We start from the raw sequence: 25,103 nt of genomic DNA, 5'->3' as shown, positions 1-25,103 counted from the left end.
GTGTTTTAGATTTATTTTTATATGTAGAATCACCTCTCTTCAGCTTGTCACCACCGGATCCGTGACACCCTGTATAACGAAGTCTACAAGTAGATACAATCAGTGTTGGGCAATAAATTAATTTAAATAAATAAGTATTCAAATAAAAATTTATATAACAAGTTATTTGTTATTTGGATATTCAAATAAAAAGCAAAAATAATGATTTATTATTTGAGCAAGTCTAAATGAATTATTTAAAATAATAAAGTTATAGCAGACAAAAAACGCGCACGTGTGTGTTCATTGCATATACAAAATACAAGAAATAAGAGAAGATCAAAAACTATTTATTTGATTTCCACCTCAATCCAAATAATAAATAATCTTTTATTTGCAAATAAGAAATAATAAACAGATCACTTTTGGAATTATTTAAATTACATTTATTTAAATAAAAAGTTTAGTTATTATTTGCAATTAATATCACACGTTAATTTATTATTTAATTATTTATTATTTAAAATAAAATTTGCCCAACACTGAATACAATGTAACAAAGTTCACAATCTAATGACGAAGTTTACAGTATATAATCTACGAAACAGTAGGCACCCAAAGAATGGGATAAATAATTAAAAATCATGAACAATAAGAGTAATGAAACAAATAATCTGGCAATAAATTGATGATACCCAAAGAACGTCCATTTATCGAATCGTTTAATGTGTACTTGTCGAAATCGAAGATTGAACACTCCGATTAAAACAGTGTCAATCGCGCAACTAACAATTAATGACAAAACGATTATTTCGACTTTCACCAACGTCTTTTGGCAACGGCTATGAAATGAGAACTATGCACCCCGACTACACGGCACGGAGTTAATTATAATTACTCTACGGTCGCATTAGTTGTTCACGATAATTGATTCGGAATTGCTCGGGAAATAATATCAAACTACTTTAAAGTCGACGTGCGTGCATAAAGCTCTGCGTTATGGTTGCAATCTATATCTAGGTACTCCTAAATTACGCGAGTTGCGCAAGAGGGAGAGAAAAAAAAAAGTGACGCGGATGCAAAGATTATAAATCTCGACTATAAATCGTAGAGTTGACGCCGAATAAAAGAATAAGGAGAGGAACAGACAAAACTCGGCGTGTACATACAGTACGTATATATATAGTTCGGGTCCGTAGAGTGGGAGGCTGTTGAAGACGAGGGGATAGTGAACTATTCTCGGAGTTCGTTCGGTACGCTTTTCCCTCTCTTCCAAATTCGGCGGCGGTAAACGTCAGTAAACCTTTGTAAACTGCATTGAATAGTTGGGAAACTTGTTTCTCGTTCTACTATCGTTCAACCCCCGTGTTCAACACTTCGCTTTTCGTGTTACGGTGCTCCGTGGAACAGTGCGAGAAGTGTACCGCTCTATACTGACTGTACAAGGAGGGAAATACGTTGTGGAACGTTCAACGTTACTGCAAGTTTTTATTTCATTTTGTGAAAAAGGTAAATTCGTGCGGTAAACGATTTCATTCTGAACTCGTAAAAAAAGATTCAATTCCTTGTTCTCTTTTATAATTTCCGTTTTAATTATTTTCTACGAGGCAAAACACACGTTCTGTTGTGATAATGCTAATTGAGTGACTCGTTTCTTAAAACAAAGTTAGATGCAGTCTGACTATTACGATGTTTTGTAATAGTTCGCAACCATAAACACACTCTCTCTTTCTCTTTCTCTCATGTTCTTTGGAGTAGCATCTTCCTGCCTGTTAGACAAGCATTGAATATAATTTTTTTTATAAATAATCTCGTTATATTGTTCTTAACTATACCACACAATTTTGTTGTTACTACAACGGATTATACTTGATTTTTACATGTTGGTTCCACTACAAATATTTAGTTATAAGTTCGTGTTTCATGAATTTAACAGACATTCTTTAATCATGTATTTTTTTACGAATAATTGTTTTACCTTAAATTGTTTTATTTGTTCAATGAAAAATCTTGGTGTCAATTAGCTTGGAGACAGTTCTCGATTAATATTATACTCAGATGTGGGTCTTAACAATGATCATTCTATGTCTTGTTACAGTCTAACAATATTATATTCTACCATTTTCGATTTACAAGATGATCTGCAGTCGTATTTCAAAAAGCTTACATATACTCTATTACATCACTGTTATGCGCGGATATACAGGGTGGCCTGTAACTTGTGGCAACTACGGAGGGGGTGTTTACGTTTCACATAACTGTCTCGTTACGTCCATTACAATATATATTAGTAAATTTAAAAGTTTTCAATTTTTTCCCTCGACTTTTTCTTATCTTTGAGAGGTTGTACAAATTATAAAAAAATATATTTTGTCATGATAGCGACGACAACTTGTGCTGAAGACACGTGCACAATTTGAGTTAGGTTAGGAAAATATTTCTTAATATATCCAGGCAATTCTTACCAAAAACGTGTTTAAAATTAAAATGCTCTCCTTCACTAGACACGTCACCTAAAACTATCTGCAATTTTGTTATTGCCTCGACTACGATTACAATATTTTTGGAGCATATTTTCCAAATACTGTGTTCTCGATACACGAAAGAATAATTTCGATTCTCCGGATCCGTTCACCAGAGTATCCCTTGAAAGCGTCCAGCCTTGACACGTGTATCCAGTGACAAAACTGATGACTATCGACAATGATGTACGGAAATGCTATGCTGAATCGAAATCGTGTAAGAGAAGGTCTAGATCAGGCGTGTAACAAGCCGGGTCGTATGAGCAAGGTTCGGGAAGCAGAAAGCCAAGAGCAACGCGCTGAGCAAGCCACGCTCTTCAAGAACTAGAGTCCCTCGCGGTGGGGTAATCTATGAGTCAGGCATTGTCACGAATGCTGCTGCGTGCGACCCCTTGGCTGTACTAGACCTCCTCTGCAAGCCTCGCGCGAACACACGACGATACAGTTTCTACCCTTTTATAGTTTTGGCACTTCGGCGTGGATCGCTATCCGAACCTTGGAGGCAGCTCTCTTGCTCGAGAAGCCTCCACTTGGACATGACTCATCTATATTCGACGTAAAAGTCCTCCTCAAAATATGTATATGAAATTCAGATTTACCACTCCTCTGACTGACGAACGAGACTGGCCTACGGCCATTTCAAGACAGTTTCAGAGATTGTCATAAGAAGACGAGTCATTCTTTGCATCGATTACAATCGACAGGAGCCAATCAGCTTTCTTTCTGTAATCATCTTAATAATCATTCAGATTGAAGCTAATACATTGATGTCCTCTTCAATCTTTTAAAATCTATTTACCATTTTAAATTTCACACACACACACACTTTTATATTGTTGTCAACTATACATATAAAATATGTATTATTTTTCATAGAAATTCACAGTCTAGTCACAGGTCATACGTGCAGCTTCATCATACCATAAAATGGAAAAACAGCGGAATGTGTGTGCAAATGTTTTTTCTCCCAATAAAAATATTGCATTGCAAATATTTTTCAATAAACGTAAAAATGTCATCACTAGACTGCGGATTTTTATGCATTTATAGCAACACCGAGTAGATGATATTCATAATTGTACGAAAATTTAAAAAATTAAAGATGTATATATAATATATGATTTCTCATCTATTAGAATTATTAAAGGAAGAAATAACATTCTCTTCGGTTTCTATCCCTCGTGATCGATACAGACAGTTTTTATTTTGCATAAAAATCTGCTATCTAGCCATCACTTATTTACAGTTTGATTAATTGTAAGTGATGAGAATAAATTAATGTCAAATAGAACATATACTGTTTGAAAGTTTGACATGTATGCAGATTTTTTAGACTGACTGGACTGATCAGACTGTTTCACATGCAATAGTTTTTGTGGTTCGTTACACAACAGTATGTTACCAATACAACCGTATGTATTGAATAGAAATGATACTAAAGTTTCCCTTTGTATTGCTGTCAGGCTGCAGTGTTCTCTTTATCAGTGCTTTTGTTTTTACATTTCTACGTGGCTCTATATAACAGGTTTTACGGAGTCCGTATCAAACCCCTTCTGCACATTATGGGACGACCACAGCAACCAATCCGGTGCAATCTTCGGCAAATCTATTAAATCAAAATCTCCTGAAAAAATAAATTTTTAAATAATTTCCATCAGATTAATTTTAGTCTAATTTTATTCTTAATATTATTCACTTACATTAACTATTAAATAGCGGTATCTGTGTCCTTAGAAACCAATTTAAATAATTAGCTATTTATGCTAATAACACAACTAAAATTGATTTTCAAAGAGTTGGGTTCAAAAATACGTAAAAGAAAATTCATTTTCAAGGAGTTGGGTTTAAAAATACGTAAAAGAGAATTGATAAGGCATAATTTATCTATGACTGCCATGAGATTAATTTTTGTAAATCGTTGTTAACCACTATTTTTCAGATTATTTTCGTATCTAAATACATTCTGTTAACGAACAAATTCTCCAGTTTATTCTTCGGAATTCATTGCTTGGTCAACGTAAATATTCTTTGAAGTATGCGCTATTACCATCTGCAGATAATATGAACGTAATTCATGTTCAACAGATAATATTTTTATCAGCGTTCTTATCGAATGTATGCTCTAGAGCAAAGGTTTCATTATAATCTTCTACTAATTTCTGTGCGAAATTTCTTGCGATCAGCGCCACATTTCTTGTCTCTTAACTATGTAAACTATCTACATGATAATTGATTTTCGAAACTCATCTGCAACTAATTGCACGTTTACCCTTTGATCATTTTATTATAAACCTTTTTGTCAAAATTTGTATATCAATTTTTGATAGATTGACTTATTTAAAACCAGTCTCATGTTGGATTATATTTTTCATAAAGAATAATTATAATTATCTTAAGTGGATTCTAATCTCGGTATTATTTTTGTGCCCGGCATGGAATCGATTATTGATCGATATGATCGAGCGCACCTTAACGGCCGCAGTGTTTACATGTTGTCATATTCAAGGACCAGAAACAATTCTAAAATTTTATACGATATAAATCATTAATAAAAAGTTGATTGTGTGGTATTGAAATTTAATATAATGTACACAACATATAAAGAAAAGAATTCGAAGAACAAAATGATTAAAAAATATCGATTTTTATAATTTTTGATTACAAATAACAGTTATTAGTGTCCAAAAAATTGGATCCTCCTCGATAACTGTTATCGATGAAGAAAAACTGTTTCGGTGGCTCAAAGCAGTTATCGATGAGAGAAATTTATTTTCATCGCTCATAACAGTTATCGGTGTTCGACTTTCTTTTCACTTGTTCATAATAACTAGCGTTGAGAAAATTCATTTTGGGTCTTATTTAATTATTAAGTTGTCTACTCTTTTCGGATGGAGCAAGCTTGTGAAATTCATTGAGGTTTCGTACAACAAACGAATCAACAGACCATAAGAACAACACAAAATCTGTTTGTTTGTCACATTAAATTTTGATTGTAGCAATTAATTTTACGAATAAAAAATTCATTAAACAATTGATTGTCTGATTTGAAAGTTGTACTATTTAATAATAACTATGACAAATTTCCTTCGCCAATATAATTGTTATGAGCGGTCGAAATGAACTTCTCTCATTAATTAGAGTCGATTGTTTCGGGATTCAAATGGAGGTGGTTTACGGGTCACGACAGCGAGCCGTTGCGAACGCGGCGTCGAAAATCATAACATACAGCGTGTGTTCTTCACGCGTCTTGAGACATATGTATAAGGAAAACCCCATAAGAAGCGACGTTTGTCAGTGGAGCTCAATCAACCGGTAGACTCATCCATTTGAATCCCGAACACCTTATTTGTAACCAATACGATTTTATTGTATTAGTAAATACTTGTTATTCTATGACATTTTTTTTTTTGTTATAATAGTTATGGTCCCTGGTCATATTATTACATTCTCGCAATATTTAACTAAATATATACATACAGTGTTAACCCATAAAATTGATTGTTATCTTTTACGGACCCATAATTTTCTTTCATGAAAAAATATATCAAATATATTACAATTATTAGCAATGTCCAATTATACAATTTGAAGAATAGTTACACATATCAAAATAAAATTGTGGATTCGACTTCAATTTCGGATGGTTAACAATTAACTAATTCCACTGTTTAATTGACAACATTGACAGCGATATCGATTACAATTTGAATTCATTTTTCGGGATTTTCGATACTACTTTTTTTTGTGTAAATCTGTAAAATTGTTGTGAAATATTCTCTTATTGTATTTCTGTTTTTATTTTTGCATGCTGGTGGGCTTCGTTCAAGCGATTTGGAACCGTGAAAAAAGCCGTATAAAACGGACACTTCGCACAAATCTGCAGACAAGTGTACTTTTTAGTGCATTTTCAACGATTCAATCTATTTTTTGCGTAAAATATTAGACCTTGGAGAAAGGATACGTATATCCATCTATCCCAAAAATATCTTGGCACTAAAAGCTACAAATGGCTCATCGTAATTCAGGGTGGACCCAATTATCTCACTTTTATACGTACTCATTAGATCTAATGTCTTTCTATTTGTTTCCAAATCGGGGCTTTTGGCATTTGCTAATCACTTTGTATTATGTGAAACACCATTAATCCAGTAATTCATATAGCAAATACACCGCGGGTTTTATTGAGTTAGCATAACCGAATGTATTTACTAGCGCCTCTGTGATTAAACCATAATTTAAATGAAATCGTATCTGGCGATTAAGCCGTGTAGATAATTGGCAAATGTCAACAAAATTTGTTCGGTATTGTTGTATCATTGTAAACAAACATGGAGTTAATTGGTCAAAATTTGTGAGATTCGAACCGGAATTTACAGAAACGTTTCTAACAAATATTTCTATAAAAATGTTAATAAAGCAGCAGTTTACGGTTATTATTAAAGAAAGTCGGCACTAGTGAGTTTAATATTTGCGGAGATGAAAATTCTTTCATGTAGGTAGTTTTTGACTTTATTTAAACAAACTGTGTAAAATGTGAGCTTTGGGTATTTTTGCAACAATATCGAAAAGAGCGAAACGATGTTTTGAATTCTTCACTTTTTTCCGATGGTGATATGGTCTATTTCAATTACGATAAAATCCCGGACGACAAGTAGAAAAGTGATCGATTTGGCGCAAAATGGCCCTCGACCCTCGAAAGAGCCCAGCAGGAATAGAGATCCTATATTTTAGTTACATGGCATGCGTATTTTATTTTATTTGCGGTGCTGTACATTTTGTTTAGCAGCATCATAAAATTCAATTCTATCGTATAGGGTGTCCCAAAAATGTTGTACTTCCTTCAACGGTCTGATTCCTGAGGCCATTTTCTTTTACTGAGAAAATGTCGAAAGAGATTTATTACAACATTAGGTACAAACAAAACCAAAGTATACAGAACGAGTAACCTCTACAAACTAAAAGTAAGGGTAGGGTAAAATCGTAGTAAAAATCTTTCTATCTTTCTTTGAAATGTTTAAACGAGCTTAACTTGCTATTATTATAAGCTAATAGAGATTTTTCAGCAACATCAAACAGTTTTACCAGTTATAAATCTTTTATTATAAAATATATTCAGTGAATAAAAATCGCAAGACAAATAGGACAGTCATTGGCACAGTAAGAAATAAACTGCACTTATTACATCTGTAGCACAGTCCGAGATTAAATTATAAAGCGATAAAGTATACTTGCTGATAACAAAAATTTTAATAAATTTACACTGCACTGCGGTCATCCGTCGGTCTTACTGGATGTACCAGCGTTGCTAACAGTCATATGTGGAACTCTGTTATGAAAACTTACAACGTTGCTTTGAAATATAAATAAGAAGCAATATAAAATGATTTTCTGTACCAGAAATTCTTAATATTTGCTGTTTAAATGAAAAGTGCCAATAACTACTGCAGTGCCAGCAATAGTACAGTTTATCCTATACCACTTTTTTCCCGTTTTGGTTTTCTTTAAACGCGCAGGTTACAGTTTTTTAGGACCGAAAGTATACGGAGACAGGCTTTGACATTAGGCCCAGCCTTATTAGAAGAATTTAAAGATACTATTATATTATTTTTCAATTATAAAACGTATTAACGAAGAAAATAAATTTCTATCTCACTTCAGTTTGTTGTAACTCAGGTATAAAATTTTTATTTTGCATAAAGATTCGCTGTCTAATAATGATCTTTGCGTATCGCATAAATTACACTGCCAAAGGACGTGATTGAGAGTTTCACACTCGGAGTTGCACCTGCTGAGGCCATGTGAAGTAACTTTTTCATTTGTGAAAATGTTCTCCGCGGCTTTATTAAGATGTTATTAATGAAAAACACTGACCAATCGAAGCGCGGCTACAGCGAGCGGATTCCGGCTTGGCGACAAGACTCGCTGAGCGTGGCGTTTGATTGGCTGAGCCGGAACCCGTCCGCTGCAGCCGCGCTTCGATTGGTCAGTGTTTTTCATTAATAACTTCTTAACAAAGCCGCGCAGAACATTTTCACAAACGAAAAAATTTCTTGAAATTACCTCAGAGATCAGCAGGAACAAGATTCAAAGAAATACAACATTTTTGGGATATCCTGTACATATCCAACCACAAGAAAATCTGGATAGGAGTCAAATAGAAATATTTTTATTTAATAATTTCAATGATTTTTGAAAATAATCAAACAATAATCTATATTCTTCATTAATAATTTGAATGTGGTAAAAATAATATATTAATACTTTTAAACGCTTAATATTTTCGATGTTTTAAATAAAATTCTGGCCATGCGACTATAGAAAATAAAATTTTAATTTTTTAACGCGATATTACGAGCATTCACATTTATAAATAAACATAGATTGCACCGTAATACACAGTGCAAAAGAACATAGCGAAACGTATGTGAAAAGAAGCAAGGATTAAAAATTTTAATGCAACATTCATTCCACACATTTGTAATTAAACATGGATTGCACCGAATTATAAAAACAAGGTAAAACGTATATGAAACGGAGCATGGATTAAAGTTATTAACGCGACATTAAAGCGTTACACAGATCCATACAATGAAATGCAGATTGCACCGCTATAATAATAAAAACGTAGTGATACATATGTGTATGAACGGCAGAGTTGGGCAAAAATTTTATTCAAATGAAGATTTCGCGGATAAAGTGAGTTTAAAACCCACTTTTTATTCGAAATTTTTATTTGAATAAAATTTTTGCCCAACTCTGATGAACGGAAGCATGAATGAGAAACGTACGTAAATGGAGTGAACCAAGCTCCTTCATGCATATTCGTTTATCTGTGTCAACTTGCACCGACCGCCATATACAGCAGTCAATACAAGAGCTCCAAATTTCGTGCCACTCGAAAACCTTCGAAGGAGATCGCTTCACCATTTCCACAGATTGCGGAGGAACCTGAGAACAGTTTTCGCGTTTCCTCAATTCTATTTCTTTTATCAGTCTGTATTGTGCTCGGTGGTTCCAACAATGGAAGACATTTTTATCAGTCGTGTTGCGGACGGTCTCTCGTGATTTATAAGTCTCTGTTAATGTAGCGTAAACGCATTAGAATTTACTCGGGACTGCAGGACGTTGCTAAAATGGAGAAATGTTGAAAATGAGTCGTACATTTACAACTAACTTTTATATGTATATTATTTTTTATTTTTATAATCACATTCCTGTATTTTGTTAGGAAAATATGAAGGATGGGAAAATATGAGCTTTGATTTATAATGTAATCTGCAATATTTTTCAAGAACTAATTTTAAATAAATGGGTTTGGTCCATGGTATGCTGTATACCCTCCATCCTCTTTCTTTCTCTCTCTCTCTTTCTCTCTGCTTCACTTTCTCCAAAATTGATTGCTTTCTGTATATTCAGTTTGAAAAGGAAATTGTTATTATAATTAGATAGTACAATTTAACATTGTACTGTGGTTCTTGTTTGTGTGCATACTATTGTGGAATTATTTATCTCATTTAAAATCTAATTTATGATTACTAGAATTGATAGATGTGCACCAAAATTGCCAGTCAAATCAATAACATAACTTGGCAGCATTCTAATTAAGATTCTCCAAATTACAAATTACAAATTCAAATTTTCAGCTGGACGATCAACCTTTTATTGACTCATTCGATCGAGCACTTCTTACAGTCGAATGAAAAACTAATTACTAGACTGCGGATTTTATGCATTTATGACAAAAATGGGTTGGCACAATTCAAAGCAGTGGACATATTAAAAAGACTTAAAGACATCGGCGTATTGGTTTCAGCTTATTCAGATAATTAAAAGACGAAAGAAATATTTATTTCACTCCTGTGTCTTGCAATCAATTCAAACATTTTTTATTTTGCATAAAGATCCGCAGTCTACTAATTACAATCGTAAGAGCTAATTACAACCGAAAAAATACCGCGTACACATTCCAAGAATACTGACTCTACACCGACACAACACACTACAAATTCTAGATAACAATTTTCTCGAGTCCAATCACCGTTATATTTTTAGTACCGACGATTCAATCATTCCTGACATAATTAAAGCAAAAACGGTGACGTATACAATGCACATCGGTATCAATATTGCCGCGATAAATCCGACTACATAATACGCTTCCAGTAGAACACACACACACAATAATCCCACTGATAAACATTATCCATACAATATATTTTTTTCGCTGGAGAACACCGCGACGTTTTTCTACGAACGTGTAGCTCGTAAGAAACGGGCATAATAACATGATAAAAATCGACAAGAAACCGAATGAAAGCAAAACTTAGAGTAGAGAAGGCTAGTGGATAGAGGAGGAGAGCGATATCCCGGGGGGAGAAAGAGAGAAAGAGAGAACGAGAACGACGAGTCTGTCGAAGAGGGAGAGGTGACTGCGCAGAGCAGCCACATATGAACGCACACAAAGTTGATTTCCACCACCACTTTGCTCACCATCACCAATGTCGTCCCCATAGGAGCGAAGCGGCCGATAAAATGTGCGAGAACGATAAGTCAGTTGAGTGTGAGAACGCCGAGGAAGAGGACCTAGAGATGCTGGATCAGGATCTGCTCGAGGATGCACCGTGGAAACTAATCCAACGGAACACGTTCACAAGATGGGCCAACGAGAAACTGAAAGTTATAAACAAACGGATCGACGATCTCGAGTGCGACCTGTCCGACGGCCTCGTATTGATAAGCCTGATCGAGGTGCTCGCGCAGAAGAGGCTACCGAGACATAATCAGAAGCCCACCTTCAGGTCGCAGAAGCTCGAGAATGTGTCAGTCGCGTTGAAATTTTTGGAGGACCAGGGGATACGGATCGTCAACATCGGTAAGTCACCACACCGCCTTTACCGACACCTTTTTATCTCACTATTTTCAATTCGAAAACGAGGGATCTTGTTTGCGAAAAGACACCTTTCCGGTGTGTGCTGAACTGTCGTCTGTTTTCGAATTTTTTTTTTTTGCTTTGTGCGACGACTTTTTCGGAATTGTGATTTTGTTTGTTGTTTCGCTGGAATTTTGACCGTTTCGGATGCTGTTGTTTAATCGTGATTTATTTGTGGTTAGCAAAATGTGGTGGGGATTAGTTTTCTTTCATGATTAGGATTTTTAAGTACAGTCTGTTGATGGAGTAGGATTGCAATGGAGTTCGAGAGCGTATTATTTAGTGGTTTCAGTCAAATTTTAAATGTAAATGTTGAAGGTTGATTGTCGGGTGCAATTATTCCTGAAAGTGTTATCGAAGTGTGATTTATTTGTTGTATTAAAAATGGGATGGCGATTAATTTTATCTCATGATCAGAATTTTTAAGATTGCCATGGCAGTTATATGTATGTAAATGGTTGTAGGTAAATCATAATTATTAAATTTGTAGTAAAATGCGATTTTGTGGGTTTATTAAAATTTTGTTTATAAGTGATGAAGTTTTACATCGTGTCTAATGATTATAGGATTTACTCGTATTCATTTGTAAAATAATTATAGAACTGCATGTCATATTTGCTATTTGCTATTTTCTCTCATGATCAGAATGTTAAAGATTTTAATATCAGTTATAGGTGTCACTAGGATACAATTAATTACTTTTGACTGTATAATGGAATCGAATTTTAAATGTGAGCGACGATGAATATAATTAATTTTATAAGTTTAGCATCTGATCAATTTTTATGGGACAGTTATTAAATTTAGATTTCATATTACATGAGAAGGAACGTGCTGATTGACTGTCAGATCGATTCGTACAGTAAAATGTTTAAGCGAAATAATATTTACGGTCATGTCAAGAACAAATTCCACTGATGGATACGGTCAAAGTTATGGTCGCGAGCAATAATCACAGCTAATAAAGTGTGACACAGTTAAGCAAGAGAGAGAGAGAGAGTTTTATTGGGGCAACATTACAACTTGATTGCAATAAGTGAGAAAAACAAATGACAAAATTGCTTTTAATAAACAACGGTAGATATATACAATTTATTAATTTTGGGTTCTGACCATATTTTTTTTGTCAACAGATCTAAATAAACAAAATAATTTTTTTAAAAAGAAATTTTCTTATAGGTATAACAACTGTTAATCAGAACTATGATTATAAAATGGAAAAAATGATTTCTGATTTTCAATTTCACTCCAAGATAAGAAGTAATAAAATCGTTTAAATAAACAATGATTAGATTTGCTCAACCATTAACAATCGTTTAAATGAGCGATACAAATATATCGTCAGCCTTAATTTGTTGCAATCTAATAATCCTAGTGATATGAAAATTAATAATTTATGCGGAGTGAGATATAGATTTCTGCGGGTTAATATAATAATTTGAAATGTATGTCGAGGAACGAAAATGATCTCGCAAGCTTATCAAAAATTGAGATTGGGAGTGACATCATTCGTGAAAATTACCGTCAAAATATCATTATCATTAGCGCAAAATAATTATGTCCGGAACGGAACGACTTTGATTGCATTTAAAAAGTTTTAGAATAGAAAATCTTCTGAAGCATTAATTACAAATATGAAAAACTAAAAGATATTGTTTTATGCACTTTCCTTAAGGGATTTCAAGACAAAGTATTCTAGATTATTCATAGAATGAACATAATATTGTGAATCTATATACAAAATATAATAACAATTTTTTTTTGAAATTTAAATCATATGGGGAAGATAAAAATGAGAAACACAATAATTAAATATTAACATACAGTAACAAAAAGTAATAGTTCCGTAAAATTTTCTTTGACGTGTGAAATTTTAGCGATCCTAAAAATAACAGAACATGCAATCAGCTGATTGTTAGTTTGTACTCGCCATGCAAGTGAGCAAACCATGAAGTGTCAATAAACCGGTGAAAGACAATACGGCATGATAGTCTTGACATTGATAAACTGACATAGGTATACGAGTATTATAAAAACGGAGCTTAAGAGATTTGTATACTATCTTCCACCCGATTTTCTGAGATTTATAATCTGGAAAACGAATAATAGAACGATAAAAGAATCGAGTTATTTCGAAATAATTTATTAAGAAAGTTAAATAGTAATTTGATTTCTGAAAAATATTAATAAAATTTAGTGACTTCGAAGTATTTATTTATGTAAATTCAGTTAGTATTTCGATCATTATGGATCATTACCCGGAGCATATGATTAATTATTAACGCAGATTCTTGAACTCATTTTCATTTCCACGCAAATGAATGCATACATCGCGAAAAGACTACATTTTTTCCACATAATTAGACGTAAAGTAAAATAAAAGCGGAAAGGGCTCTGCTGTTGACCTGAATTCCTATTTGAAAGAAAAGCGCGAAGTCGATTCCACTGTTTCAAAATTTTACAATTTCAAAAATTACCGAGACAGTCTGCTAATGTGATCTTTATTACTTTTACTTGGTGATGCTCGTTTGCCACCTCAGGGCTTCCTGCAATTATGAATCAGGCAACCATAAGACAGGGAATGAGTCACGTGCTAATAGAAATTTAAATAATAATTTTAATGAGAGTGTAATCTGATCGTTATACCGATATCTGAAATTCAAATTAATATAAAATTCAATATTATAATATAACATAATATCATATTTCGACAGAACATTAATTATTTCTCTGTGTATATACTGCATTAAAAAATATAAAAATGAATTAAAAATTCGTAATAAAAGAGTTGCAAATTTGTTACATTTAAATATTTTTTGTTTGGCTGCTTCAACAACTTAACGGTTTCAACAACATTCAAAGCTCGGCACTAATTGAATAATAGCGGCAATTATTTTTATATAATTGTGATTAAAAATCGGCTGTTGTTCAGAGAGTGAAGCGATAAATTCTTCAGTAATTAACCAGCGAAAGAGGTCAAGTTCCTCGGCTATTTGCTCAGCGAAAAGTTTGAATGAAAACCAGATAAAAAAACCGATAAAAATAACGGCGAAATGGTTCAGTGGGCTAAGGAATCGAAAAACCAATACTACTGATTGTAGACAATTATAAGAAGAGCACGGATCAATGACGCCCGCCCGGGATGCCCGGGAAGCTGTAGGCTAGCAACAACTTCACGTTGTAGGGACGAGAGTTGTTTATATCGAGCGATTTAAGACACTTTCTCTATTGTATTTCCTACATTACACTACTCTGCACACGAGCGAAGGGTTTAATCACCTTTGATCGGTTGAAAAATCAGAGGAATTCAACAATCTTATGGATGAAATTATGCTTCTTTAGAAAAAATCAATAGGTACATTCATTTTACGATATTTATGTAGTATTTAATAGTTCCAGAAAATAGTTCTCAAGTGTAGGTAGAAAGACTGAAAATAAATTTTTTCCAAATACGGTTTCAAGGATCAAACGAATGAATCATTCTGATTTAATTGCACTCGATAACCCAATTTCTTAATCGAGGAAATTAGAAAACGTATCACGTCATTTTATTCACACAGTAGTTACGTAAAAAAATTGCATTCTTTTCTCATAAAAAGTCTGTCATAATATTATTGAGTGAAGACAACAGCAAAACCATAAATCCATAATTTTTATATTTTTCCATTTTGCAACAAAAACCACATCAAATCTTAATAATCTCTTTTGAATATAAAAATAATAAATTACCAACGAATTACTTTTATCGTTCAGTATTTCCAGTATCAATATCGAACAATAAATATTGTAGAAATTCTGGAATTAACATATTACTCCAAAAATAGTAATGGGAGATGTTAAAAAATTACTAAATTAGCTATATTCAAAAAAGTATACATTACTCGAAAAATAACACAGAACATTTAAAAAAAAGAAAAAACAATAAAAGAATCGTGTGAAACGAAGTAAGCACGTTTTACTCCAAAAAAAAATAGTAAAGACCAGTAAAAAGATGGTGAAAGAAGTATATTTTAAACAATTAATTAAGTTAGTATTTTAAATGCTGCAGGTGTTTTAATGATGAGTGTGCTACTCCAAAATTGAAATGAATAGTATGCAGGCACAATACGTTCATTCTCTCCGAGAAAGGTTGAGGAACTTTCGAGTCTACGAAATAGATTGCAGGTTGTTTCCGATACTTCTGTTTTATCTAATGCACACAGACTTCTAGTACATTGAATTCACAGCCGACACGTGTTCAAATGACAGTAGCGCGTCGCTTCCCAACCTGACTGTCCATGACGTTTTCCTCGACCGTATTCCGCGACGAGTTTAGACGGTGACGTCATTGATGGCTAACCGGTTACGTCATGAGAATACACGCTTAGAGAGAGAGCCCGAAAGAAGACTTAAAATTGTGCGATTCTTCTCGCGTTTGCCATTTACAGTATCTCCCCGATTAATTTGTTATTTTTTAACATTTCCAATTTTACCTTTATTTTGTCGCATCGAAGGTTTCGATATGCGTTTTTCAAGATCTTCTACATTATTATTTTATCCATGCAACGTGTACTGTATGTAATTGATAATTTTTAGTCAGAAACTGAATAATTTTTAGTCGGGTCTTATATTTTTCTTTTTTGTTCAAGAAATATTCAGAGTTAATAATAGCCTGCATAGTGCGATATGCATATATCATACTCGATCGGTCAAAAGTGTAGGTATACATACGATATCTACAGCTTGTGCAAGATTAAAATACCACGTAGTTCATGGTTTCATGTTTTATAGATTTTGTATTTTTGCATAGTCGAGGTCACGCAACAAAACTAATTCATACTTCATATAAAATCAATAATATAAAATATGTACTAAAAATGAAATAAAACGATTATAAGGAAACATAGCGCGCGTATAATATGCCGAACACATGTTATACTTTCTTTTGCTTTTCTTCCAGAACTATACCTGTATAATAATTGACATTTCGTTTATCAATATCAACCCAACAGAAAATACTGAAAAAATTATTGCCACTGGAAAACATCTGTAAACAATTCGTGAGGAGTCTAACTTCGCTATTTCTTTAATAAATGACATTAAATTGTCGAAGAGTGTTACTTTTGCGGGCAAAAATAAATTTAAAAAAAAAATTAAAATTTCTTTTGTTCAATTGTTTCAAGAAATGTGGAGAAAGGGTTGTTTAGAACCGCGTTCAATATTTTTTCGACGCAACTTAAAAACTCAACCTGACGAACTGGAAAATCTCGTTTCCAGATTATAAAGAAATATTTGTCTGCCAGTGATCATCGCGAAATCGGCACAGTTTAATTAAATCTGGCTGGCCCGTCTCGAGTGGTCTCTTTCAGCTGAATGCAGACAGAAAGTGGATGTCTTACTTCGGAGGCTTATCTACTGCGCCGCATTTCATGAGTTTATAACCTAAACAGAACTTTAGAGTAGTTTCTTAGCTGCATAAAACGACGTAAAATCCACAACTTGAACCATAGTAATGATGTATGCAGTAGGACACAATAGCTTCGAAATGGTTTTTGTAACATAAAAGATATTCATTAACCCCTTGCCGTATTTTGACGAGCCAGACTGGGAATGAAGGTTTTTACAAAAAGTCTAACAAATATGAATGTTACACGTTTCATTGTAGATTAAATAAAATTTGTTAAAATGAATGTAGCCATACATAAAATATATATTCTCTGTTCCCTTCTACGACATTTTTGTGCACAAGGACGTTTTAATCACAGTAACTGTAAAGAAAATGGTACGCCAAGGGGTTAAGAAGAAGATAACTTCTACTGAAACAAGGCATAGTTATTCGAAACTTTAACAGAACCAGCCGGACGATTAGGAAAGCGTTGCCGTACGTGCTGATTGCCCGTAGGCATTCGTACACGTCGAAAACGTTTAGCTTGACCTTTCCTCAGGTGTTCTCATTTTGAACGTGCACTTTCTAGCAAAAATAAATTCTAGGTTATCTCCAGAAAATTTAAGATGTGCCAGCAAATTTTTTAATGTAAAGAGGAACGTAAAATAAGATTCAATAATAATTTTAGAACAGATATGGAATTAGATGCAAAGAAATTCCGATAGGCCATGAATCGATCATGGTGGGAACGTGAAATAGGTTTACGGGACACGCAATCGAATTTCTTTTAATTTTTTCTTACGGCACTGTATTAACACGTTGGCCATCATATGACCGTATACGGATGACACATTCATTTTACCGTGAGCTGCGTCATCTATATACGGGTGTTGAAACGTCATTGACGGTTTTGCAAGTGGATACATTACGGGTCAAAAGTTTGGCACGGCTCGTCGGCGAAAAGCGGACATTTTGGAGGTAGGAAATAAATCGATCTTCTCCAATTCAGATATTTTTAATTCACACGGTTCAGGTAAAAATGATACGTCAATTGTCAGAGAGCATTGCATGTACAGGCAATATTATATTTGCACTTTTCAATGAGACTGTATTTATGAAGTAACTGCTGCGTGCAGAGTTGAGCAAAAATCTTTATGTGAATAAAATTTTTGCCCAACTCTGTATGTAATAACTATACTCCAGATGTTTATGCAAAATAAAAAGTTTGTGCATCAATTGCAATCGCATGAGCTAAATATAAATCTCTATTCTTCATTAATAATTAGGCAATATTATATTTGCACTTTTCAATGAGACTGTATTTATGAAGTAACTGCTGCGTGCAGAGTTGAGCAAAAATCTTTATGTGAATAAAATTTTTGCCCAACTCTGTATGTAATAACTATACTCCAGATGTTTATGCAAAATAAAAAGTTCGTGCATCAATTGCAATCGCATGAGCTAAATATAAATCTCTATTCTTCTTTAATCATTTTAATGTGGTGAAAATAATATATTAATACTTTTAAAAAGTCTTTCCATATTTTCGATGTTTTAAATTGCGCTCGTTCATTTTTGTTATAAACGCATAAAATCCGGAGTCTAGTAATAACATTTGATAGAAACAAACGAATATCCTTACATGGAGATAAGTAATTATTTATGACAATTTTAACTCTCGCGTAAATGATCGGTTGTCTTTAACCTTGTTAGCCTTACATGCATATGTGCTCGTGCTTATAAGTATGATTTATGTTTCATAGATCGTAAATCATATTTTTATTTGATTGCTTGCGTAAGTGTCGAAGTTTAATTATCAATATCCTTGAAGAAAATATTTCGAACAAAATATATTTCAACAAAATTTAATTTTAGCGGATTTTCTTTTATGACATTTTATTTCTCATTTAGTAGATCAATAAAAGATATAGTTCATAGCAATTGGCTCATTTACAACGTACCTAATATCGTCAATCATCATTTTAACTTTGAAATAAAGAGATTGACGACTCCTTATTGATGTTACCTTGTCTGTTAAATCATTCTGGTACATGTCCCAGCGACAGATACTGTCTGTTTTGAAACATTTATGCAAATGTTCGACTGTATAATCGTAAGATGATCTTCTTTTCACTCGTAAATAGAGGATTACGTACAAAGCTACTCAGCAAAACCGAAAGTGCTTGACCTGTAGTCATTTTTCGTCTTCCTCTGGTTTACTACACATGAAAGAATTTATTCATTCAAATCTTAGAAATTGACGAGTTATTTTGTTTGAAAACCGTATTCTTAAAAATAAGTCAGTTAAATAAAATACAGAGCAAAATCGATCGTAAACTATCAAGTTTGTGACGAATAAAATTTGTAGTCTTTCAATCGGAATTAAAATATCATTTTAGCCACTAAAAATGCATAGTACGTTAGAACCAGGAAATGTTAATCACACACCGTAATGATATGCTTGAGGTTTTCGTGGTTAAGAAATATCTGCTCGGTTATCAGGATGCAGGTTAATTTTCAGTTAAAAAATTCTCGTTACAATTCGCGAATCAAATATTCATGTTAATCTATTTGTGACGAGAAGTTACAAATTACAAATTATGACAGTGAAAAGAATCAGTTAAAAATGTAGACATTTTTTAGCGTTTTTCAATTTGTGAGAAGGTACTGGAATAAAAATTGCTTTAAAATGAGTAGACTGAGGATGTTTATGTAATTTGCAAATTTTGTAGACGAATTTGAAGAAAAACTCGAATCGAATAAAATCTTATTTTCCGTGGCAGTAGACTTTTAGATCTGAAATACATTAAAATCGTATTAAATTCTGTTGTATTTGATATCCTATCATATTTTGAAAATTTTAAAAAGCCATATAATTGCATAACGATCCGCAGTTTAATAAATAATAAGAGTATAGTGACTTTTGTATAAACCAGTGAATAGAGAAAATCAGAAAATATTTTTATTATTTACATTTATTAAAATATAAATGAGTGCAGAGAGATTTTTATCGTTCACATACGAGAGTCAGGTTAATCTTCTCCGAGCCCTCGTCCAAATATTTCCCAATGCGGTGTTATTCACGCTAAGCGATAAATGTTTCGGCGAATTATTCACACCGAAAGAATGTTTCGACGCAAGCTATACGACTGTCGGCTGCGTTAACAGATAGCGAGGATCCAACCGAAGGTGTTACACCTCACACCATTCGAACTGTGCGTTATTTGAGCCCGTATTTTGTAGATTCAGCTTCACGGTACGATAGTTGTGCGTTCACGAATCTCGATTCCACGCAAAACCACACTGCTCCACAAAATTAAAGGAACGCCGAATTATTAGCGAGAAATTCTTTAATCTCCTGTAACTGCCAAAAATCTCAAAGTATAATACTGCTTTGCAGAATTTTTTAAAAATATTCTACGGAGACAATGCCTTGCGTAGAACCTGTAAAAAATTTGATAGTCCATAACTTTTCCATCCCTGATTATAAGCGAAAATTTGCTGATCCTTGAACTCCTGTAACTTCCTGTAAAAATATCGTAAAATATTCCGCCCGTGCTCATTTTAAAGGATAAATTTTCTACCCTCACGCCATCAAAGTCAGATTTTTCACAGATTTCTTATTTTTGTAAAACGGAGTGCCGAGACGTTGTTTCTCTTCTGAGATTTTACAAACTCAAACGACCATACATTGGCTAAAGAATTTTTCTCACGTGAATTTTTATGTTACCTCATGTAGGGGAGTCTTTACAATGATCTCTTAGAAATTGATTCTTTTTCACGATTTTATTGTACTTTAAATGAAAAGTGTGTCGCAGGTATGACAATGATTCTAGATAGCCCACGGTCAGACTTGTATATACCGGGTGTCTCAGCTGAAGGAGGCCACCTAAATATCTCCTTCATTTTTAATAGCACAAAAAATATTTATGCCATAATTTAAATGGTGTATCGAAGAAGGAATATCATAGAAGAACAATTTTTTTTGTCCGGTTATTTTTTCATAGTTTTTTCAAGGTTATCGTTATTTTTTTTACCGGGAAAACTTATTTTTTTTCCATCTTATAGAATCTTTATTTTTTGTGCCATTAAAAATAAAGGAGATATTTAGGTGGCCTCCTTCAGCTGGTACACCTTGTATATAAATACGAAGTATCGTATTTGATTAGTGTGTGTGTGGGTCTAATGTGTATCTAATACGCTTGTCCAGTGTGTGTGTGGAATGTATGTGTCCAAGATGTGTGTCAAGTGTGTTTAGGATAGGGTATTATGTCTTCGTTGGTTTATAGCATGTACTTAAATTTATTTTCGACAGTTTTCATTTATAATTTGTAATTTCATTGTTAAAGTACTATGTGACAAAAAGACACGATAAAGAGGAGATTTTATGAAATCACACAGTGTAGAAAAATTTTTTGAACTCCATACAATAGTTGTTCGTAAATTTTCAAATGACGACAAACAACTTCAGTTTTCCCTCGGTTTTATAATAAGAAAGAGTTTTTAAAGAATTTGAGTTCAGGGGCTTGAAATTAAAGAAGTCACCCTTTAAAATTAGGCTGAATATTTTAGCATTTTTTTATTCGAAATTGTAATAGTTCAAATGTTTAAAATTTTTTGCATTTATTACGATAATGAGTAGGAGTATAATTTATACCTGTAAAAAGTTTAAACATAAGTTTCTATTTTATTCCAGTCTATTAGGGGTAGAAAAAATGTTTATTTTGCATAAAGATCCGCTGTCCAGTTATAATTCAGTATTCCTTTATCGGTGTGTTTACAAATTCAATTAATTTTCAACATGAAAATATCGAAATTTATTTATGTGTATTTAAATTGACATGCAAATACCACTCCGCCACTTAGCCGATCAGTAGGAAATGCATTGTTAACTTATAGCTTTCGGATTAACATAATATGAATCGCTGATGCGATTGTGTTCGAAAATTTCCGATGGCATGAACAAATCTGTTTCGCGTCGGACACGTTGTCCAAACGGAGAAGTCTTGTCGGGAAAACGATTACTCTGAAGTTGCAGCATGAAGGGTATTTCAAGGTCATAGTAATTCCTTTAGATTGAGTACTCCATCTTCGATTTCACGGGGTGACAGTTCAAGAAGAACGCGTTGCTTCAAATGATGTTTCACGTTTGCTTCGAATTTCTCCGAGTTCACTGTGATTTATTGCAAACAAACAGAATAACAATTTAACAACTTCTGATTAAAATAACTAGTAATTAAAATACAAGTATAACTTGGTGCTATCAGGTTAGAATCTAAATGGAACGTTTGTAACTCTGGGTTTAAAGTTTAAATGGACCCACTTCTAGGGTTAACTATTGAGATTCGCGGCAATATACAATAAAAAAAAACAAAGATTTCTCCATCATTGAATAATTTTTCTCTCACAGTTTCGATTATATTATAGTCATTTTAATTGATAAAAATTGAAGTCTAAGGGTAAGGGGTTGATTGCAGTGATGGCTAGGTATAATAACAAGAATGGAGAATTGTGGGCAAAGGATTTAAGGAATCGGAAAAAATTAGAAGATGGAATTTTTACCAAAAATTGCGACTGACACGGTCATTTACATTTTTTACAATTTACGATTTTTGTGCAAGCATTGTGTACATTTTACGGTCAACGACAATGACGTCAAAATTCTCGAACGTACAAATATAACCCTACTTCGAATGGTCGACGTGTAATGACTGATCGGCAAGCGTTACCTTCGAAGGATGAGGCGAAGAGGGGAATACAGTTTACAGGTGAAGGGTGGGGGACGTAGAAGAGTAAATTCATGCACTCTCGTTGGCTTAACCTTAAGCAGCCCATACACGTTGGTTCGAGCGATTTGTCATTCGTCGGTTTGCCCATGCGCGTAAAAATCCACTCCACACGTTAAAACAGTAAGAACTAACCACTTTATTTTATTCAAATGAGAATAGTTCGAATATTTTAGAACGTCCCCTATTCTCTCGGGACACTTGCAACATGACAAATTACATTTCAAATATCATTGTTACAATGCGGATTTTATATACATTCATGGCAAAAATGAAAAGGATTGTGAGATATTATATTATTTTCGACGTGTTAAAATTATTAAAAGAGAAAATGCATTTTCATTTGATTTCTGTCTCTTACAATTTTATTTTGCATTTGATAATTAGGCTGCGAATTTTGTACGTTCATGGCAATAGTGAATTCAGTATAAGTAGCTCAATCACTGTGAAGATATCAGAAGGAGTGAATGATGCTATTATATTATTCTCGACTTATTAAAATTATTAAAAGAGTATCCCATAATTGATTTGGATAATTTCAATTTCATGACAAAAATGAGTAAAAACATGTAAACGCCCTACAATAAATGGACCGTAATTATTTATAACTAGACTGCGGATTTTTATGCAAAATAAAAATTGTCTGTATCATTTGCAAGAGACTAGAGAGTCAGATGGATGTTTAATTCTTATTTTAATAATCTTAATAAGCTGAAAACACTAGATCATTCTAACTTATCCACTGTTTTAAATGGCAGCCACTCATTTTTCCCATAAATGCATAAAATCTGCAGTCTATTTATAACACAGCCTTAAATGTCAGCAGAGTGCAACATGCGGATATAAAGTATGTAGGTGGTTAAGTCCGAAATATCGAGTGTATGCTGGCTACGTCAGAGGCCAACATATACTTCTCCCACTACCTATTTTTAATTTCTTTTATCATCCGTAATTATTAATCTCTCATTATCAAATAGGTGACAATTTGAGCACGATAATAGGCTAAACAGTATGCAGTTTAAATGACATATTAATAAGATATTAATGACATATTAAGCGACGTATTAATAAACTACCATATATTGGTAGAATCATTAAGGCACTTTATCTGATTATTGAAGTATCGATTTATAACACGCAATTCTCTTTGCGTCATGCATATTCTTAAGCAGCGTGGGAAAGAATATATACATAGATTGCCATGGAGTTTTATAAAACTTGCTTCCTGTTATATGGGGAACCATTAATCTGCTGTATTATAATGTATTATAAAATCAGACACGCTTTCTAATAACTAGACGGCGGATTTTATGCGTTTACAACAAAAATGCGTGGATCGAATGGAAAACATTGAAAATATTTAAAGAATTTTAAAACACTGTTGTATTACTTGTGATTTATTCGAAATATTAAGCAAAGAAATAAATGTCGATGCAGCTCCTGCAGTTCGCAATTAATGTAGGCAATCGTTATTTTATTTTAATTTACTTGGATTCATTTAAATTTTTAATATTTATTGTAATATGTGTTTAAAGAAATAAATTTACTGAATAAATTCCTATGAACTCGTATTTAATTAAAAATACTCTTGGCCATAAATTTAAAACATTGAAACACGGTATTTTACGGAGTTTTACGGTTCTGGTGTTAAAAACCACAATTTAATTACACAAAGATCGCAAAACTTTACATCTTCGTGGTCCCCAAATTGTTCACGGATCCTAATCAGAGTAGAATGAGGGGAAGGAGCACGAATTGAGTGGAAAAGGTTAACCCACAGTGCCGGACACATGCACGACAGAATGCAGAGTTGGGCAAAAATTTTATTTAAATAAAAATTTCGAATGAAGTGGGTTTTTTCCAAGTGAGTTTTAAAGCCACTTTATTCAAAATTTTTATTTGAATAAAACTTTTCCCCAACTCTGCACGACAGAGATAGAACGCGTCACATGACTGGGCCATGGGGAATAGCGTCGTATAAGGGGAAGGTAGAGTGGGGACTCGAGTATCTCTTAATCTGTCGACTATGATTCTAATCGTGACGCCTAATACACCTGATGCATGACGCGCCTCCAGATCGTACATAAACATCAAAGTATTACTCACCATGTTGACATTAAATATTGTAAACAATCCATTTAGCGTTACTAATCTTATCACGTGTGAATAGGTGAAATTTCCCGAAATGCCTCGGTTAAATTGTCTCCACAACGATTTGTCATTTTCTATTTGTAACCCACGCGAGACAATGTCATGCCAAAAATACGTGCATGCGCACCTATACGCGCGATTCGAGTTCCTCAAATTTTCTTCTGTAAAATGCACATTCATTTCAATCCGGTTCGAACGATTTCCCCTAAATTCTATCCGCCAGTTAACTGTGATTCTCTTAATAGCAGTTAGATGTGACGTAATGCAATAATAAAACTGCAGTGTAGTAAGCCACTTGGATACGCTTCTGATCGTATTCACATTCTCGCGCGTTTTGATTCATACATTTTTTCGGATTCAATGATTCACCT

The 25,103-nt window shown here is 33.4% G+C and overlaps 1 protein-coding gene across 4 annotated transcripts in view; it reads left to right on the top strand.

Annotated features, from left to right (window-relative positions):
- The first annotated feature begins 594 nt into the window (after positions 1 to 594).
- The window catches only part of Cher (filamin A protein cher), an 87,148-nt gene continuing 62,639 nt past the window's right edge, over positions 595 to 25,103 (top strand). The window contains exons 1-2 of one of the 4 annotated variants that reach the window (XM_076432907.1): positions 595 to 1,488; positions 11,015 to 11,373. In XM_076432907.1, coding sequence (XP_076289022.1) covers positions 11,034 to 11,373 — 340 coding nt within the window. In that variant the 5' untranslated portion in view covers positions 595 to 1,488; positions 11,015 to 11,033. Of the gene's footprint in view, positions 1,489 to 10,751; positions 11,374 to 25,103 lie in introns of those variants that run through there. The other 3 variants (XM_076432904.1, XM_076432906.1, XM_076432908.1) reach the window with 3 other exon arrangements.

Source organism: Lasioglossum baleicum, chromosome 11 (assembly GCF_051020765.1).
Source record: "Lasioglossum baleicum chromosome 11, iyLasBale1, whole genome shotgun sequence".
Taxonomy (NCBI): Eukaryota; Metazoa; Arthropoda; class Insecta; order Hymenoptera; family Halictidae; genus Lasioglossum; species Lasioglossum baleicum.
This window is presented reverse-complemented; position numbering and strand designations above follow the sequence as displayed.